Here is a 19,478-nt window from a genome sequence, read left to right as displayed (position 1 = left end):
AGGCATGAAAATCAGTTCTATTTATTTTGCACGATATATGACTACAAGGTAATTGCCATGTCACATCCTTAAACGATATTTCTACCATTTATAAGCAATTAACCCTGTTTCTGTTTAAGTAAAAATGACATGTTCACACACTTCACTTAAATTAAGACCATGGGATTATTCTCTGGATTATCCTTTCTTCCTTTTGTTTTTTACTATATTCCTCCCTGCTGTTTCTCCCTACTGTTTGAGGAGCCCTGGTTACGCAGTGGGTTGGAATGCAGTATTGCAGGCTGACTCTGCCCACTGCCAGGAGTTCAATCCTGACCAGCTCAAGGTTGACTCAGTCTTCTATCCCTCTGAAGCTGATAAAATGAGGACCCTAGACTGTTGGGAGTAACTGTAAACCACTTAGAGAAGACTGTAAAGCACCATGAAGCAATATATATGTCTAAGTGCTATTGCTATTCTTTATACACCATTGTCACAGAAACATTACATACAATAAAATTGCAAAAATACCCATTAGGAAAGAATGGCTGTAAGTGGGCATGTAGTTAGCTAGGCACCATCAAGAAGGGAGACATAACAATATACTCAAACATAACATACTTCCTTTCTAGCTCATTTCTGGCAGTAACATCCTCTGATTACAAGCCTGTATGATTAGTTACTTTGCACTTGAATGTGACAGATCTATTCTTCAGTCCTTAGACTCTGACCTTCACTCTTTGGAACCTTGACTGGTGTGGACTATAACTTTGGAATGATTACTTTGTGTCTGTTTCCTGGCCACAAGTAATCCTTTCATGGAATTAGGACATCTATAATCTGGACATCCATGCTTTTCCACTTTCAGTTCCAAAAAAGAGCATCACTATATACTGTACATGCAAAAATTATTTACTGAAATGTGTTGAGTTTCTACTAGCAAGACATCTGAAATCTTCAGCAGGTACCCAAAGGCACAGCAAATATCTAAGGATATTGCATCATTGGGTATCTCTATTAACAAGGAGAATTTACATGCCTTCCAACCTCTAAAATATTTGAGAGTGTGCACGTTAAGAGCTGTCATGCTGCAAATCAATATGCCAGCATCCAGAATTATTTTCAGTTCCAACGATGCCTCTGAACTTCCAAGTGGCCTCTATAAACATTCTTTTTTTTTGAGGGGGGGGGGAATGGCTGGTTATGGGTGGGTGGGTGGGTGGGTGTAATAGGAGACTATTCCTATGCCACTAAATAGATGTTTTCTCTCCATCATTTTGCAGCTATTTTGTGAGAATACTCACAGTAAATTCCAAATATGCCTACAGATTAAAACAGAGCACTAATTCTATTCATTAATGAGTATCTAAAGATCAAACTCATTCCAATACTACCTAAATCATTATATCTTAAAATCCAACTAATGCGATTGTTCCACAGATATCAATATCCATGATATATGATTCAATTTCAAAGTTTAAACACACTGGAAACTCTACTGGGAATAAAGGCACATCTATCTTATCTAGCTTTAGGCTCAGCAAATAAGCTTTTTAAAATATCAACAAATCACCAGTAGATATATTGGAGGAAGAAAATCGTGAAATATTTCAAGGGGCTATCAGAAATAACCATAATAAAGACAATGCAAAAGAGTGGTGTCTATGCAAAATTATCTGCTTTTCCCACTATAAACAAAAGAAGATAGATTTCATGTAATCATCTACAGATGTGTTACATTAAAAACTACTTATTTATATAATGCATTAGATCTTTTATAATGGAGCCAATCACACCTCAAAATACCTCCAGATGTAATTTCATACTCAAGGTAAGTTAGATAAGGTGCCAGAAAATAAGGACCACTCTACATGTCTAGGTAAGTTTGAGAATTCCAGGCATATTGCTAAACCAGCTTTATTATTTTGCTGGTAGTGACTGGGTAAAAAAACTATTTTCACAGAATCTTGGAAGGGACCTCAGAGATCAAGTCCAGTTTCCTAGTGCAAAATCAGCTAAAGCATTTCAAATATGTAACTTTTTACCTCTCTTTAAAGACCTCCAGTAAAGGGGAACATGCCTGTTAATGGAGATACCCAATGACGCCGTATCCTTGGATATTTGCTGTGCCTTTGGGTACCTGCTGAAGATTTCAGGTCTTTTGCTAGTAGAAACTCAACACATTTCAGTAAATAGTTTTTGAATGTATATAGTGATGCTCTTTTTGGAACTGAAAGTGGAAAAGCATAGATGTCCAGATTATAGATGTCCTAATTCCATGAAAGGATTACTTGTGGCCAGGAAACAGACAAAAAAGTAATCATAAGGCAACCTCTTCCACTATATCCAACCTAAATCCATCCAGCTTTAGCCCATTTATTCTGGCTGTGGCAAAGAACAAGTCCAGTTCCTCCACTACACAAGAACTCTTTCAATATCTCAAAACTACTGTCACATCTCCTCTTAATCATCTCTTCTGTAGACTAACCACACCCATCTTCTTTGCTTTTCACAGGGCATTGTTTTCAGCCCCCTCACCAACTTAACAATCCTCCTTTGAATGTATTCCAGTTTATCCATATTCTTTTTAGATTGTGGTATCCAGAACTGGACTATTCCAAATGGGCCTTCAATAAGACAAAGTACAATGGGACAATTACTTCCCATGGCCTGGGTGCTATATTAATACATTGTGATCTACTAGAACGTGATTATTTCTACACACCTAAAGCTATTCTTCTTCCAGATAGCTTTAAAATAGAACTCTGTTAGGAGAGAATGGAATTCATTTAGTTGGAGTCATAAACCATGAGTCCTCTATTCTCTGCCAAATTAAGGTCAATTGACAACACTAGGATAACCCTGCCAATAATTCTTGGTAGGACAGGCAATATGCAATGCAGGAGGCAGATCAGATACAAACTGGAACCAATGACACCTCTTCTATAACTTCTGCTATAGATTGGATTCTATTGAGAGCTCCTCAAATGAGGATTCAAGTCTCAGAACTTGCAGAGGTAAGGGGAAAACATTTGTTCCCCTGAGACTTAATTCACACCCCCAGCCTTCCAACCCTATCTTCTGGCTAGTGAGATGTATTGGTAATTTGTTGTCATAGTTTCTCTTGTGCATGCTAATCCTTCCCATTCTCCTATCTTTTCTTTTCTTCCCTGTGGACCATACTTTTACAGAAAGGTGCAAATTCTTTTTGAGCTTCTTGCAAAAGAAACTCTTTGGCTATTATCCTTAATGCTGTTTTCCTTCTGTATCAGGCAGCCATAAAGTGCAGAATGGCTGTCAATGGCCAAATGCAAATGCACACAATTACGTATCCACACTTTTCAAAACTCTCAACACTAAAACATGCCAATATTGTCAGCATCATGTGTAGCAACCTAGGTGTGACATAGAAGGGCAAAATCTTGCTATGTTCAACTTGGTTTCTAAGATTTAATTTGGTTTTCAAGTGTTTTTGAGGCTACAGACTGCAGGTAAGTGTCTGGAGTATTATTCAAATAGCATTCCTTGCCTCCAATAGCATCCTCTACTAGAAATAAGCAATGCACATTATGTTATGACAGAATATCTTCCTGCATGTCAGTGAAGATAAATGACATACACTGGGTTATGGGGACTTCATTAAACTCATTAACTTTTGGAAAAAATACCAAGAGATAATAGATTCTGTATAGGTGTATGCTTTTTGTTTTATTATAGTGCTGGAATTTTCATAATAGATATTGGATTCAAGCAAAGAGAGTGGAGAAAAAATAGAAAATCTGCAACTTCAAAATTGTAATACTATATATGACATTATATTTGTTACATTTCAAACAAAGAGCTGGATGGTTTCCTTCCATTAATGAAAGAGCCTGGATTCAGCAGAAGCCTCTCATAAATGTAAGATGGATTTTCTTCTTTCTCTGCCTTCCATTCTATTACACAATAGAATGGAAGGCATTCAGTGGTACAGGAGATCTAAAAACACTTACTTTTTCTGAATGAGATTCTATTCAGTCTCTCTTAAGTGAATCTATTCAGCTTTAAGATTCTGCAAACATCTGAGATACATTCAGCAGAGATTCAAGGGAAGACTTTCCTTGTCAAGAGGTCAGCTAGCTCTTTTAACAACCTTCCCTTCAACATTTAAACACATTTAAATTAGATTATGAGCCAAGAAACTGCATGCAAATTTATTGTTATTTTTTTAAAATTAATTTTCGCAATGCTTGTGCCTATTTTGCTTTTATTTTATTTGCATTTTATTGCTGTTTTATTGGTGTATTAATATTAATACAGAGGAATATTCAAGAACTTGGAAAAGAACATACCTGTCAACTCAATTTGTAACTTAGTTATGTCTTTAGCTGCAAGGAAATGTTCTTTGGCTTTTTTATACTCGTAATAATTCAAAAATGTGTAAGCACATTCTAGATGAAATTGAACAGCAAGATGCCAACATTCATCATCGTTGAACAAAGTCTCAATTTCAAAAACTGTAAAAAAGGAAAAGAATGATTAAGAAACAGAATGTGAAGAAAACACAATAAAAAACAGAAAAATACACTCCAGATTCACTACTCCCTAGGCAAATAAACTAGGTTTAAATTGAAAGCGGACCTGTTTGATCTGCATTTTTATATACCAAGTTTTAAATACAAATTTCCCAGTTTGGCAACTTCCAAACCTCTTGTGAAAAATGATAGATAAATAGCCAAGAGCCCCACCCACACACACACACTTTATTTTCTGTTTTAACTTTTGATGGTCAGCATTTGTGAGACTATAAAGCAGGGGTTCTCAACCTTGGCAACTTTAAGACTTGTGGACTTCAATTCCCAGAATTCCTCAGCCAGCTTTGCTGGCTGAGGAATTCTGAGAATTGAAGTCCACAAGTCTTAAAGTTGCCAAGGTTGAAAACCCCTGCGAAAGTCTGATACCACCTTAGGATCTGCTAAAGCCTAGTTCAAATACCATCTTATTCAAATCCACATTCCATTTTATTGTGTACTTTAAATATTTGAGTACATGATTTAACTCTTGGATATATTTAACTCTTAGACATGTCTCCTTCCAATATATACTACAGATTTTTGCTTAAGGGCAACACAGCTCCTTTCTTTCTCTCTGAGACGGAGACCCTTATTAGTTGAGACCAATGACTAAGATGCTTGGCAGTTGATCTGAAGTTGGTTCTCTAAACCTGATTTCAGAAAATGACAAATACCATTAACCTCAGAGTAAATATTAATCTAGGAAACAATTCTGAGTATAGAAGAGACCAATATATCAGTAGTAAAATATGATCATAAGCGAAGGTGAAATGGAAAGGAAAAAAACTGAAGAAAAAGAGAATCTGTTCAACATATGTAATACTCCCAATGCCAGTCTTAATCACTGAGAACTTCTTCATTGCTCTATTGGCCAAAAAAAAAAAAAAATTGACAATCTTGAAAAAAGGCATTATTTTCCTGCAAAGAGTTTTTTCTTCAAACCCCCATGCAATCCTTTGTACCAGAAGCAGCATTTTTAAAAAATAGGTCTTAAGAATTAAACACAACATAAGTTTCATCTAAGAAGATGAAAAAAGACTTATTTTTAGACCAATTTTAAAAAGTGGATAAATTACAGGCAAATATTCATCTCTTAGTAACCTGTTTTCCTTGAAGAAAAGCAAATTATTTTTTAAGGGGTTTAAAAAATGTTCATAAGCATTTGGTCAAAGACACAGATAAGATAAAGAGTAATAAAATCTTACTGTACTCAAGAGAATAAAAAACATGTGGCTTTATATCTGTTTTCAAATCTAAAGAGGAGATGGATGGGTATGTATACACACACACATTCATACATACATAGACAACAGCTGGATAGCGTAGTGGTTAGAGCACCAGTCTTTGATGCAGGAGACTGAGGTTCAAATCCTGAGTGGTACCTTCCTTGCTAAGGACCCCTAACACCTTGCCTGCCTACTTCAAATATCAGAATGACCTAAACTAAGAGAATCATGCAGATTAACAAGGTCTGCATCAGACATTTGAAAAATAGGACAATCTGACAATAAGTGGGCTACTGAAACAAATCATACATGGACTAGACAAGAGAACCTGGAATTGATAGCACTCTACCATAACAGTAAACCAAATGAGACAGGGGATATATGAAACGTATAAGGGAACTATAGAAGGATGGAAAACCTGCAAACACATTCATGGAGAAACAACTAGTTTACCAATGCTTCAAAATAGCGAAGAGAAAGCTGCTCTCACAACTTGAGATAGACCAACTATACATTACATACTGGACTCAAGATGACCTGGAAAAACAATCACATGTGCAGCCACATGTTGTGCAGCCAACATCACTGCCTCCCCCTTCATTACAAAACACAGCTGCCTTTTGAGATATAAGTTCCTGGACAAATTAGCTACAGCTAACCCTCAAGACATAGGAGAGAAGTACCATCAGACAGTATGCTAGAAAATGCCAACAGAGCCCCACTGTAACTCAAACCAATGAACTGGTATATGCTACAGCTGTAATCCTGGAGATGCTTGGTTATATGATCAAGAACAACAGTACATAACTTCCCCGGAAAACGAGATTAAAAGCTAAAATTAAAGCAACTCAGATATTGTACTAAACAAAGACTCATAGCACTGGTTACCAAACTAAGGAGATACACTACTAGAGAAGCAGAGGCCAATAAGATAAATGCCCTGTTCTCCAAAGAAACATCCAAGATGTATTCCCAACTGCAGTACAATAACACAATAAAAGCAAAGTCATCAACAGCAGAAACTGAACAGTACTGGAAGAACATATGGGAGAAAGAGAAGATACATAATACCAGTACAAAGTGGCTGCAGGACTTGAAAGCAGATCACAGCAATCTCCCAGAACAGGAACCACCCACAACCACAGTAGCAGGCATCCAACAGCAGATCAAGAACATGAAACTGGGCAGCACCTGGACTGAACATGATCCACATCTACTAGTTAAAGAAACTAACAGCAGTGCTTTAATACCTAACAGCACAGATGAACCAACTACTAGCAGCAAGCTCCCACCCAGAAATGACAATAAAGGAAGGACAATGCTGATCATGAAAGACCACCACAAAGGAATAGTTCTGTCAGCTAACGGCTGATAACTGGCCTCCTCACAACATGGAAAGGCATCATAACCACCAAGCCACAGGACCATATGGACCACTACATGAGCACAGCTCAGAATGGAACTGGGAACAACACTGGAGGCTCAAAACATCAGTTGCTCAGAGACAGAGTAGTCAGCCAAGATTCAAGGTCTAGACAGATCAATCTGAAAACAACCTGGATTGACTACAGGAAAAGCCTTTGACTCAATGACACACACATGGATTTGTGAATGCCTGGCACTATATAGAGTCAATATGATACTAAGGATCTTCCTTAAGAACTCAATGGGACTTTTTATATGGGCCGGGAAGAAACCAAGGGTTAAGTTTAAGATACTACAGGATGCTCGAGAAAGAGGGGGACTTAAGGCACCTAATTTGAAATTATATTATGATACAGCTGCCTTAACTTGGTTAAGTGACTGGCTTAATTTAACAAATATGGATATTCTCTTTTTGGAAGGTTGGGATTTAATATATGGTTGGCATGCATACTTAATTTTTAATAAGAAAGTCGATCGGACTTTTAAATCACATATTTTGAGGAATGCCCTACTTCGTGTTTGGAAAAAGTATTATTATAGATTAAATTATAAAATACCTATCTGGGGGATTCTCAGACATGCAATTGCGGGAACTTCTAAGGGGATAAATTTTGATAAAATCTCGTATAAAGAATTGTTAATCTGGTCTGGTTTGAATTGGCATTTGAAATCCCTAGATGTATTATGGCAGGAAAATATTCTACAGTCATGGTTTCAATACTTACAAATAGTGGATAGATGGACTGTAGATAAGAAAGAGGGAATAACATTAAAAGATAAACAATTGGTTATTCAGATTAAAAACCAGAGTCCGGCTCATATAAAAAGAATTTACAATGTGTTATTAGAGTTAGACTCGGAAACAGAACTGGTTAAAGATTGTATGATTAAATGGGCTCAGAATATACAGGAACCGATCTCATTGGACTTATGGGAGACAATTTGGACTAGAAATGTTAAATTTACACAAGCTCAAAATTTGAGAGAAAATTTTTACAAAATGTTTTATAGATGGTATTTAGATCCTAAAAAATTATCCTGTATGTATCCTAATATACAGCCCAAATGTTGGAGATGTGGTAATAATGATGCGACATATTTTCATATTTGGTGGAATTGTAAAAAAGTAAAGGCTTTTTGGATTATGATTTGGTGGAGCATTCAAAAGATTTTTAGAAGGAAAATAAAGTTTACTCCTCAACTATTTTTACTGGGTATTTTCGTTGATTTAAATGAAAAAGAAACTATCTTGATGTTGAATTTAGTAACTGCAGCAAGGTTATTGGTAGGTTTATACTGGAAGAAAGATTCTTTGCCTACTTTAGAAGAATGGACACTTAAAGTATCTAGTTTTGCAGAAATGGCAAAAATTTCTGCTTATTTAAAGGATCATACACAAGAAAGATACATCATTGTATAGAGAGGTTGGATAGATTATATTCAGAAAAAGTATGGAATTAAAAAGTTTCATTTATTTTATGAATGAATATTATAACAAATATTATAGAGAATTGTCTTATAGGTTATGGAGTTAAAGGTTAATTACGATATTTTCTTTTTTCTTTTCTTTTTTCTTTTTTTTCTTTTTTTTATTATTAAATTTTGTTATTATTAACCCTGTATTCTGCTCTGGGAAGTGAAGGGAGTGGGGTTGGGGGTGGGAGGGAGGGTAAGAGGGGGGTAAGTGTAGTATAGATAATGGTTGTTTATAGGAGTGCGGCCCGGGCACTCCCCTTATGCTGCGTTCATGGGTTTGATAGGGATGAGAGGAGAGAAGGTGTAGAGAGGAAGTAGGGTATTGAGAGGAGAGGGGGAGGGGAAAAGAGTAGGAGGGGAGGAGAGAAAGAGGAGGGAAGTAGGGAATGTTTTAAGAAAGGGTGGACGCAGCCTGGAGGGAATGGGCGGGTCGCACCAATGGTTATGAATTTATCTTATTTTAAAATTGTATTGTATTTTTATAATGTTTAAATGGAAAAAATAAAAATTTTCAATAAAAGAACTCAATGGGACTGTGGAAAATAACATCGGAAGTCAACTCAAGACAGCTCACAACAAGTGGCCATCAAGTATGGCATTTATCAAGGCAATGCACTATTCCCCTGACTGTTCTGCATAGTCTTGAAAACCTTCAGCCAGATAATCACAAAGACTAGATACAGATACAAGTTCAAGAGTGGAATTATTATCAGTCACCTCCACTAAATGGATAACATCAAGCTGTATGCTAAGAGAGAATGCGACATCAACTTGGTGATACCCCTGACATAGATTTACAGTGAGGACACTGAGATGTCATTCAGACTAGAGAGGTGTGGCCAGATGATAGTAAAGATAGGAAAATAGTTATGATTGAGGCCACATAACAGACATACAGACCAGCTACAATTACTTTGGTATTTCACAATCACACGGGAACTACAATGAGAAGGTAAGGAAGATAGCAAGAGAGAGAGAGAGAGAGAGACAGAGAGAGAGAGAGAGAGAGACTGAGAGAGAGAGACAGAGAGAGAGACAGAAACAGAAAGAGAGAGAGAGAGAGACAAGAGAGAGAGAGAGAGAGAGAGACGAGAGAGACACAGAGAGAAAGAGACAGACACAGAGAAGGAAACAGAGAGAGAGAGACAGAGAGAGATGAGAGACAGAAACAGAGAGAGAAAGAGACACAGAGAGAGAAAGAGACAGAGACAGAGAGAAACAGAGAGACGAGAGAGAGAGAGAGAGAGAGAGAGAGAGAGAGAGAGAGAGAGAGAGAGAGGAGAGAGAGAGAGACAGAGAGAGAGACGAGAGAGACAGGAGACAGAGAGATAGAGAGAAAGAAAGAGACAGACAGAGAGACAGAGGGACAGAGAGAGAGAGAGACAAAGACAGAGAGAGACAAAGACAGACAGAGAGACACGAGAGAGAGAGAGAGAGAGAGAGAGAGAGAGAGAGAGAGAGAGAAGGAAAGAGAGAGACAGAGAGACAGAGAGACAGAGAGAGATGAGAGAGAGAAAGAGAGAGACAGAGACAGAAAGAGAGAGACGAGAGAGACAGAGACAGAGACAGAGAGACACAGAGACACAGACAGGGAGTGAGACGAGAGAGGGGGGGAGAGAGATAAAAAGAGAGACAGAGAGAGACGAGAGAGATAGAGACAGAGATTCAGAGAGAGAGAGAGAGAGAGACGAGAGAAAGAGAGAGACAGAGAGAGAGAGGGACAGAGAGAGAGAGAGAGACAGAGAGAGACGAGAGACAGAGAGAGGTGAGAGAGAATAGAGAGACAGAGACAGAGAGACAGAGACAGACAGAGCACAAAAACTGGATGTTTATGTATATAATATGATATAATACACTTTTAAATATGAGAAATCTTTGTCTAAAGTATAATGTAGTAGCTTGCAAACCTAATTTGCCTTCATAGAAGCATTAGTCAGCATTACTACATCTTATTTTAAATCAAGATTAATGTTATTTGGAAGAAAAGAAATAAACTAGTAAACGGTACATTATCTCAAGTAGCAGCATCTTGTTTTTTAAGAAAGCCAATTTCTAAAGTTTATCATTGTGCAAGCAGAACACAAGGAGAATATATTTTCCACCCATATAATAAGGCCACAAAGAGTCTTTTAACAATTGTTTAAGAATTACCAAAATCCAATCTTGAACATTCTGTTGTAAATGCTAGCCTTTACTGAGTTGGGATAAATCAAAATGGGATCACTTTTGCTATGTTACTATTTTCTTCTCAGTCAGTATAATAGGAGATAGACCTTTGAATTGATCTTACAGCACTTTTAAGCCTAAGGAAAGGTAGCGGGATAATTATTCAGGGATCAAATTTCAGAGATTCAGAGTGCACATAAGCTTGCCTGTTGTACCTGCCAGTCATTGCTTAATGGATTTGTATCTTCCTGTAAGATCACGGTGGAGAAGCCATTTATTTAAGGAGGTGCAATATTTGCACATATACATATTCTAAACCAGGTTTTTTCCCTTTGAAACTGGAGCACTGCACAGCCTTATTATATTACTTATTTGATACAAAACAGACCTGGTTTACACAGAATGCTAATCCAGGATTTCATCAGTTTAACAGGGGATTAGTTGAACCTCAAAACATATCTTTAATTTTTTTTTCTTTTGCACTTGAGTTCATAAATCTCAATTTGTTTTAAACATGCTTTTATGTCCAGGGGCAGATCTCTGGCTTATTTCTAGTTTGTCTGGATGTTCTTCCCAAGTCAGAACAGCAAAGAAAATACAGCTAAAAATAAAACTACTGAAAATCAACATGAGTTCTTCTTGCTTTTCTCCCCCACCAAACTTTTCATCCTTAAGGAAATGGTGAGAATTAAGTTTCCAACTACGAAATTGCACATTTAGTCCCACACACAGCACAACCATTTCTAATTCCATAAATTGGGAAATGATATTGCTGAGAAAGAGACATATACTCTTTACATAAAAACTCAACATCATAGAGACAAAGCATGTTGCACCAAATACTGCTCCAAATTATTCTGCCAAAAATCTTATCAATGCTACCCAAAATGTTTTTTTTTTAAAGAAATAATGAAATAGATACACACTACAAGAAACTGAGAGCCAGTGTGGGGTAGTGGTTAAGGCATCAGGCTAGAAACTGGGGGATAAGGATTTTATTCCCACCTTAAGCACAAACACAGCTGGACCAGTGCCTGTCTCTCAGCCCTGAGAAGGTGGTGATGACAAACCACTTCCAAAAAGCCTTGTCAAGAAAACTGCAGGAACCAATCCAGGCAATTGCCAGGAGTCATTAATGACACAGAGATAATAGCAATAGCACTTTGACTTATATACCGCTTCACAGTGCTTTACAGCCCTCTCTAAGTGGTTTACAGAGTCAGCCTATTCCCCCAACAATCTGGGTCCTCATTTTACCAACCTCAGAAGGATGAAAGGCTGAGTTAACCCTGAGCTGGTCAGGATTGAACTCCTGGCAGTGGGCAGAGTTAGCCTGCTAATTCTGTAAGCTTGTAAGCTCTATATAAGCTATTATAAGTTCAAGGACTTATAATAGTTCGCTTAGTGACCATTCGATGTTACAACTGCACTAAAAAAAGGATTTATGACCGTTTTTCACTTACAATCATCACAGCATCCCTGTGATCACATGATCAAAATTTAGATGCTTGGCAACTGGCTCATATTTATGACAGCTGCTGTGTCTTGGGGTTACGTAATCCCCTTTTGTAACCTTTCGACAAGCAAGGTCAATGGGGAAACCAAAGTCACTTAACAACCAGGTCATTGATTAATAACTACAATGATTCACTTAACAACTGTGGCAAGAAAGGTTGTAAAATGGGGCAAAACTCATGTAACAAATGTTTCATTTAGCAACTGAAATTTTGGGATCAATTGTAGTCATAAGTCAAGGACTACCTATATTGCATTCTAACCATTGGCTATCACGGCTCCTTACACAATTACATACACACTGTCTCTCACACACACAGAAACACACACACCTCACAAAAAAACCCTGCAAATGCTACTTTCTCCCCACAAAAACAGAACGAAGAAAAAAAGACTCCCTCGCCATTCATGCTAAAAATACATCCCCCAAGAAACAATATCAAAAGGCAAATTTCCACAAACATAATCAATAGTCCTTTAAAGCTGCTGATCAGGAATGTAAAGAAATCCTCCTAATATTGCTGAACCACCAGCATCTCTCAATATTAACATGTTAAGTTCCACAACATCTGGAGGGCTACTGACTTTCCACTGCTACACTATGACATGTAGGAAAGCACTATGATGTTTTTCTTCAGCTTGCTCTAACTGGAAGAAGCCAAAGTCCCTACTTCAGATGATATGCTAATCAGGGGTAGGCAACCTTGGCTCTTTTATGACTCATGGACTTCAACTCCCAGAATTCCTGAGCCAGCCAGGCTGGCTCAGGAATTCTGGGAGTTGATGTCCATGAGTCATAAAAGAGCCAAGGTTGCCTATCCCTGTGCTAGACAATCCATGGACAGAACTGATTATAGTTCATTAGTCTCATCCACTTCTAAGAATAGCCAGGGAGCATGGTTTTAAACAAGATGACCCTCTGAATACGGATTTTCTAAGTCAGACACAAAATGCATTGAAAATCATTCGCTCCTAGGATTTTCTCAGATTAAAGAGAATCCTAAAAAATAAGGTAAGAGCCGTCGGGGTAGCAATTTGATCCCTATAAACTAAGAATGAATCTCCACTAATAGTTAATGTCAATGTTAATTATACCTTGTTGTATACAGGCCTGGGCAACAGCAAAGAGTTCAGGTGACTTTTCTTCTAGCAGCTGCTGGTGGAGATTAATACATCGTAGGGTCCACCAGGGCAATGTCTAAAAGTGAGAAAAAATATATTTTCAAACATCAGATCCACTTATTTCTATTTGGTTTCAATTCATGTACATGGCGGTCAAACAGTGGTTAACAATAAGATCTGAAAAAAAGATCCTGGCACCTGTAGTATAGATTGAATATGGGTTTTTTTTTTTTAGTATTTGCCATTTGAATAGCTCTTACCTTTTGTTTTAATTTGTATCTTTGTATTTTTACATTAACTCCCTTGAGCAATTCTTGAACAAAAAGGTGGAATATAAATCCAATCAATAAATAATGACGCGCAACTCAAGGGCAGAGCATTTGCTTTTTTGTCTGAAAATGCCAAGTTTAGTCACAGCCCAGGGAGAACTCAGAAAAGCTCACAAGGGGCTCACCAGGATCTGAGAGATGATAAAGTGAGCTGGAAAGGTAAATGGATTAACCAAATTCAAAGGACCTTCCAACATTTAAAACATTATTTGGCATTTATGTACTTGCATTAGTTTCCTATGACTGTGAGAGAATAAAATATCATCTCAAAGAAGTGTATCCTGAAAAACATGGGTATTCCCTCACTTTTTAATAGTTCTTCATCTGGAAAGAAGAACAATTATTCAATCTTGTTTTTCTTTACCTGAATAGCTTCAAGCTTATTTCTGGAATTCACAAGGATGACTCTAGCCAGCATCAACAAGATAGGGTGGGTGGCCAAGCTGTATATTGATTCACCATCTAGAACCAGCATCTCTAAGATAGAAGTTGACAATGCACTGGTCTGGAAACAGTAAAAAGAAAGAAAGTCATATTAGGCAGCTTCACACTATTTTAGAAGACACACCATAGTTTAGTGGCTGTATGTGTGGGTAGCCTTCAACTTAGGATGGCAATTGAAACTGAAATTATAGTTGTAAATCATGGTATCACACAACCAGATCTGATTATTTTTTTACATTTTTTGTAGCTGGTGTTCATTTTCCCCAGTGGACATTGTTTGCCAGAAATCAGAAGTAAGCACTGGAAATCAGCAAAACAGAATGCAAATCGCAGTCGCGTGACCACAAGATACTGCAAACATCCATAAAGGGGATCCAGTTGTCAAGCACCCAAAATGTAATCATGCTACTGTGCGGGGGGAGGTATGTGCGGCTGTCGTAACTTCAAAACTGGGTTGTAAGTCGCTTTTGGGGAGTGACTATCGTAAATTTGAACAGTTGTTAAGTGACCCAGCATGTTGAGGACTCCATGTAGTGCACTGAATTCAGTTTCAAAGAGATCCTTTGGAACAGATGGGAGCACAGATGCAGCATCCGTCTGCAACTCACCAGTGATATGTGAGTGCTTCATATTAGTACACTATTATGATGATTACTATTACTATAATTACTATATTCTATATTATTACTATTCAATTACTATTATTGTATTACTGTGCTCCATACTATTACTATTATGCACCAATGTTTCTTTCTTGACCTTGTTCTGTCTTAGGTCCCGTCTGAGATTTCTTCTTTTTCTGTTAATGGCCAGCGTGTAGACCTCTTGTCCCCTTTTTTTATGTTGTGCTTTTGTCATTCTGGGCCTCTGCACTTCTTTTCCTGCCTGGCAACTCTACAACGAACCTGGCTGAAGCCATCTTGCTCATTCTAGGTTGCCACAAGAACAGGAGGGGGAAGTGGAGGTTTTCTGCTGGTCTAAACAATTCTCTGCCCTGTGGGAGCCAAGGTCATTTCTACCTGTCGAATTGGGGGGGTTGAGCATTCTGTCAGAAAGCCAGCTTCGGAGTTCTGATTTGTTTGGTCTCATCTATTGGAACCATGACATTGTCTTTTGGACCAACCACTCCTTCCGAAGGGAAAACATCTTTATTTGTTTTGCTGCTATATTCAGTTGGCTAGTGGCTATAGAAGTGCAAAGGATGTCTCCACCCACACTTGTCCCAAGATTGCAGTTTTATTGCCATCTCTGCCACTCTGGCACTGGGGGAAAGGCTCAAATAGGAGGGGAGCCACATTCTCTGAAAGGCTCAGCACGGCTGCTTCACAGTCTTTAATTATTAGAGTCTGCACATATACATACATGATAAATAATAATACTTTCACCAAAATAGTCTATGTTTGAACAGGATTAAAGAAACAACTGGGAGAGACCTCAGAACAGCTGGGCCACACTTTCCAGAGAGGATTGTTAAAATGCATTGAAAATGGGCACTTTGTAAAGCATCCTTGCAAATGCTTTGCATAGCCTACTCTGAGTAACCTAACTCTGGCTATATCCAAAGTCACTTAACTTCCCCTTGCACAACAACAATCTCCTCTGCCCTTCTAGGACAGATTTCACAGAGAAAGAGAATCCAATTCACCAGCAATGACTGTTCACCTAATTTAAATTTTGGATGGTGGGGTAACGTACAGGCATAGCTTTAATTAAGAGCAAGAAACAATGTCAAATAATAACAATGAAGGATTGTTCAGCTAAAAAATGACTAAACCTTCAACTGCATATTCTGAAACAATTCAAAGCTAAGTACCGGTAGATCCAGAGAATTCACCCAGAAGAAGCCCCTGTCCCACCAGCAGAACATCACTGGATCCAATCCAAATTATCTGGTCAACCAATACAAATGAGAAGACTGTCCTACATACCACTAACAATTAATAGTGCACATAGGAATTATAATAAATGAATTGTGATGTTGTTTAACAAGTAAACCTTCAAATACAACCATAGGGGAATGTACTGTAAAGACCAAAGATCAATCTATACAGTGTACAATAATAATTTATGTTTATGATTTTTTCCTTTTTTAGCAACATATATATGTTTAAAATCTGAAATAAATGAGAAAGGTATATAAAACATTAACTGCAGAATATCTATTACTATACTATACTATACTATACTATACTATACTATACTATACTATACTATACTATACTATACTATATAAATGGAAAAGTTTTCAGAATAACAGAAAGGGTTCACAAGTTTCATACTGGGACAAATCCAGCTGATTTCAGATTTGCCATTTCTCTAGTACTAAAAGGAATATTTTTCAGTCGCCCAACTATTGAAGGTGGAGAAAAGTACCTCATTATATTGTTGCAATATTTCAGGTAGAAGAAAATCTTGAGGTTCTAAGTCAGTAGGAGGTCCAGTCCAGTTGCTCTGTGCAAACAGCTGTAAGCTCCCTACACCAAGGAGGAACACCACACTTTGTCTGCAATACACATAAACATGTTGTGTTTATATATAAATGAATACAGAACAGGAATCTGTCATTCTTTAATAACCAACCTCTAGCTTACATAGAACATTTTAGAAGATGTTGATAAAATAAAAAAAAATGGTGAATGACTAAGAGCAGAAAGTCTGTCTGAGTTAATACAGGTAGTCCTCAATTTATAACCATTCATTTAGCGACCATTTGAAGTTACAATGGCAATGGAAAAGTGACTTACAACTGGTACTTCCATTTATAGCTGTTACAACATCCTATAATCACATGGTCAATATTTGGGTGCTTAGCAACTGGCATGTATTTGTGAAGGTTGCAGTGTCCATGGGTCATGTGATCTTCATTTGTGTCTTTCCCAACCAGCTTACCACAAGCAACGTCAATGTTCCTCTTTAACATGGTTTCATTTTAAGTCTCCTGATGGCTTGAGGTGACATCTCTTCTGGCCTCCATTCAGGTCTCCATGGATACAATTGATTAATTACAAAGAATACAATTTCCTAAAATTTCAGAAGTACTAGAAAAGCCAACAATTATTTTGGCTATATCAAGGAAATTGAAGTCTGTCTTTCACTAATTAATGTAGAAGAGGAGGAGGTTAAGCTGGAAGGTGGGATTAGATGCGTCAATAAGTTTGCAATCATTGCACTGCTATAATATTTATTATATTTGGAATTTTAGAGGAATCCTAACTCTGTGCATGTATCCCATTAGACTACAACCTATTATGAAAATTATGAATTTAGGATTTCAGAATTGGCAATATTTTCATATGCCTTTCTTTGTGGTAATCGACCAAGAACTACTAAATCAGAATGGTGAATTAAATTAAAATATTTTGCAACTAGGTAAGGCATAAGAGGAATCCTTAAAAATGTGTGAAGACCACACCTCATATCTAAGTCTCCCTTAAGGTCCTTTCAGACATAAGATTAATATCTCAAGTTACTATAATTTCTACAATTCATTCAAATCATTAAACCACCAAATACTAATTTGACAAGCTAAATTTAAATCACACTTAGTTTTGATTTACTGTGAAACATATTATGAGACATTTAATAAACCATGATTAAATAAATTATGTCTTGATGTCATGTATGAAGCCAGGCAAAACATCTATCTTTGAGGTGAATTTTTGTTTTGGTGAGAAAGAGGCTTGAATGTACAAGAATGGCCGACTGAAAAACAGCAGAATGAAGCTAAAGGGAAATGCATCTTCATTCTTTCAGTAATGTTACAGATGAAATATCAAGCCCAAACCATAAATTGAACATACAATATTAAGAATTATAAACAAGGAATGTTTGTTTATTCAATGGTATTTTAATTACATGTACTACAGTCTGGGCAAATACTAAGAAATGGATATAGTAACTGAAAAGGCACAAAACTCAGAAACCCCACATTACTAAAGTTTGCAAGTATAGTTTCCAGTCAAATGTGAAGATATGAACATGGAGTAGTATATCTCTTTTCAAAATTTCTCCTGAAACTCAGGGTACTAAATAGAAGAACAAAGGAAAAAGCAAGATAGGAAGCCTACTTTGAGCAGATAAAGCAAACACAATTTTCTGTTATGGTAAATCATAAAAGTGCTTGTCCTAATTCATCCCATGAAGCTAACTCCTTGGAATATTATATTTTTCATCACTATAGTAACAACAGGGATGGAATAAGCTATTCCCACATTATAGCTGAAACCAATAAAAAAACAACATTGAACACCACAATACTTACAATATACATTCTGAATGTCCCATAGGTGCTTTTCCAAAAGGAAACTGGACTTAGTTTTTTTCCTTGAAAATGTTTCACTTCTCATCCAAGAAGCTTCTTCAGTTCTGAAGAAGGAAAGAAACCAAGACAGTCCAGTTGCTTTTGGAAAAGCACTTTTGGGACAACTACGACTGGATGATTGAGAACATCCATAGACACACACTGAATAGTTTGTGAGATCATTTGAATTTGGGCTTTGGGGGAATGTGTTGTGGTTGATGCAAGCAAAGTATTATTCTCTTTCCAAAACAATTTACCTTTCAATAGAATCAATGTCTGCTGAAGAACAATCCAGGTAAGCTTGTATTTGCTTTTCCAAGTAGCTGTCAATGGTGTTCTCTTTTCCTGAAGATACGGTGAAAACATTCTGGATTGCTTTACTTAGAAAGATGGACTCATAGTTCCCTTCCAACAACAACTGCAATAATGATCCACTTTCTAAAAATTAAAGTAATTAGAGTGACTTATATGTGTCCTGCATTTTACATGGTTATCTGAGATTTGGACATTTCCCAACAGGAAAAAAAAATTGTATACAGTTCTCAAAAATGTCCATTCCTATCAACTCTATTATAAAACTAGTCATATTTAAATTTTATCCCATATTTACTGAATAAGTACTAAACCAAAAAGAAAGTAGTGGATAACCAAGAGCATCCATAAATATAAAGGAGTCTAATGAATCTTACATCATCTCATTTGTTCTTAAATATTTTTGCAATTAATTTAATGTTTTTTTTCAAGTTGCATTATTTCAGCCCCCCCCCCATAAAGTAGAGAGGAAAATCTTCAATATAACCAATAATCATATAATCAAACACAATAATCATATAGATCTGCCAATACTAGAGCTCTGGAAAAAGTATAGATGAGAAAGTGTACACTATGGAAGCAAAAATACATTAGAAATGCACCCTGAGATCCAATTATTGTCTTCAGAGTT

General features: G+C 37.0%; 1 protein-coding gene across 2 annotated transcripts in view; it reads right to left on the bottom strand.

Annotated features, from left to right (window-relative positions):
- TTC27 (tetratricopeptide repeat domain 27) overlaps positions 1–19,478 on the bottom strand; it is an 89,888-nt gene that overhangs the window by 68,217 nt on the left and 2,193 nt on the right. For both annotated transcript variants that reach the window (XR_005557784.1, XM_039352346.1), the window contains exons 2-6: positions 18,793–18,973; positions 16,609–16,738; positions 14,156–14,296; positions 13,436–13,538; positions 4,311–4,475 (exon numbers count right to left, since the gene is read on the bottom strand). Coding sequence is in view for 1 of the 2 variants with exons in the window: in XM_039352346.1 (XP_039208280.1) it covers positions 4,311–4,475; positions 13,436–13,538; positions 14,156–14,296; positions 16,609–16,738; positions 18,793–18,973 (720 nt within the window). In the remaining variant the exon portion in view is untranslated. The remainder of the gene's footprint in view (positions 1–4,310; positions 4,476–13,435; positions 13,539–14,155; positions 14,297–16,608; positions 16,739–18,792; positions 18,974–19,478) is intronic.

Source organism: Crotalus tigris, unplaced genomic scaffold (assembly GCF_016545835.1).
Source record: "Crotalus tigris isolate CLP2741 ecotype Arizona unplaced genomic scaffold, ASM1654583v1 scf7180000018420.1175843, whole genome shotgun sequence".
Lineage (NCBI taxonomy): Eukaryota > Metazoa > Chordata > Lepidosauria > Squamata > Viperidae > Crotalus > Crotalus tigris.
Note: the sequence above shows the minus strand (reverse complement) of the source record. Positions and strands in the feature narration are given on the sequence as shown.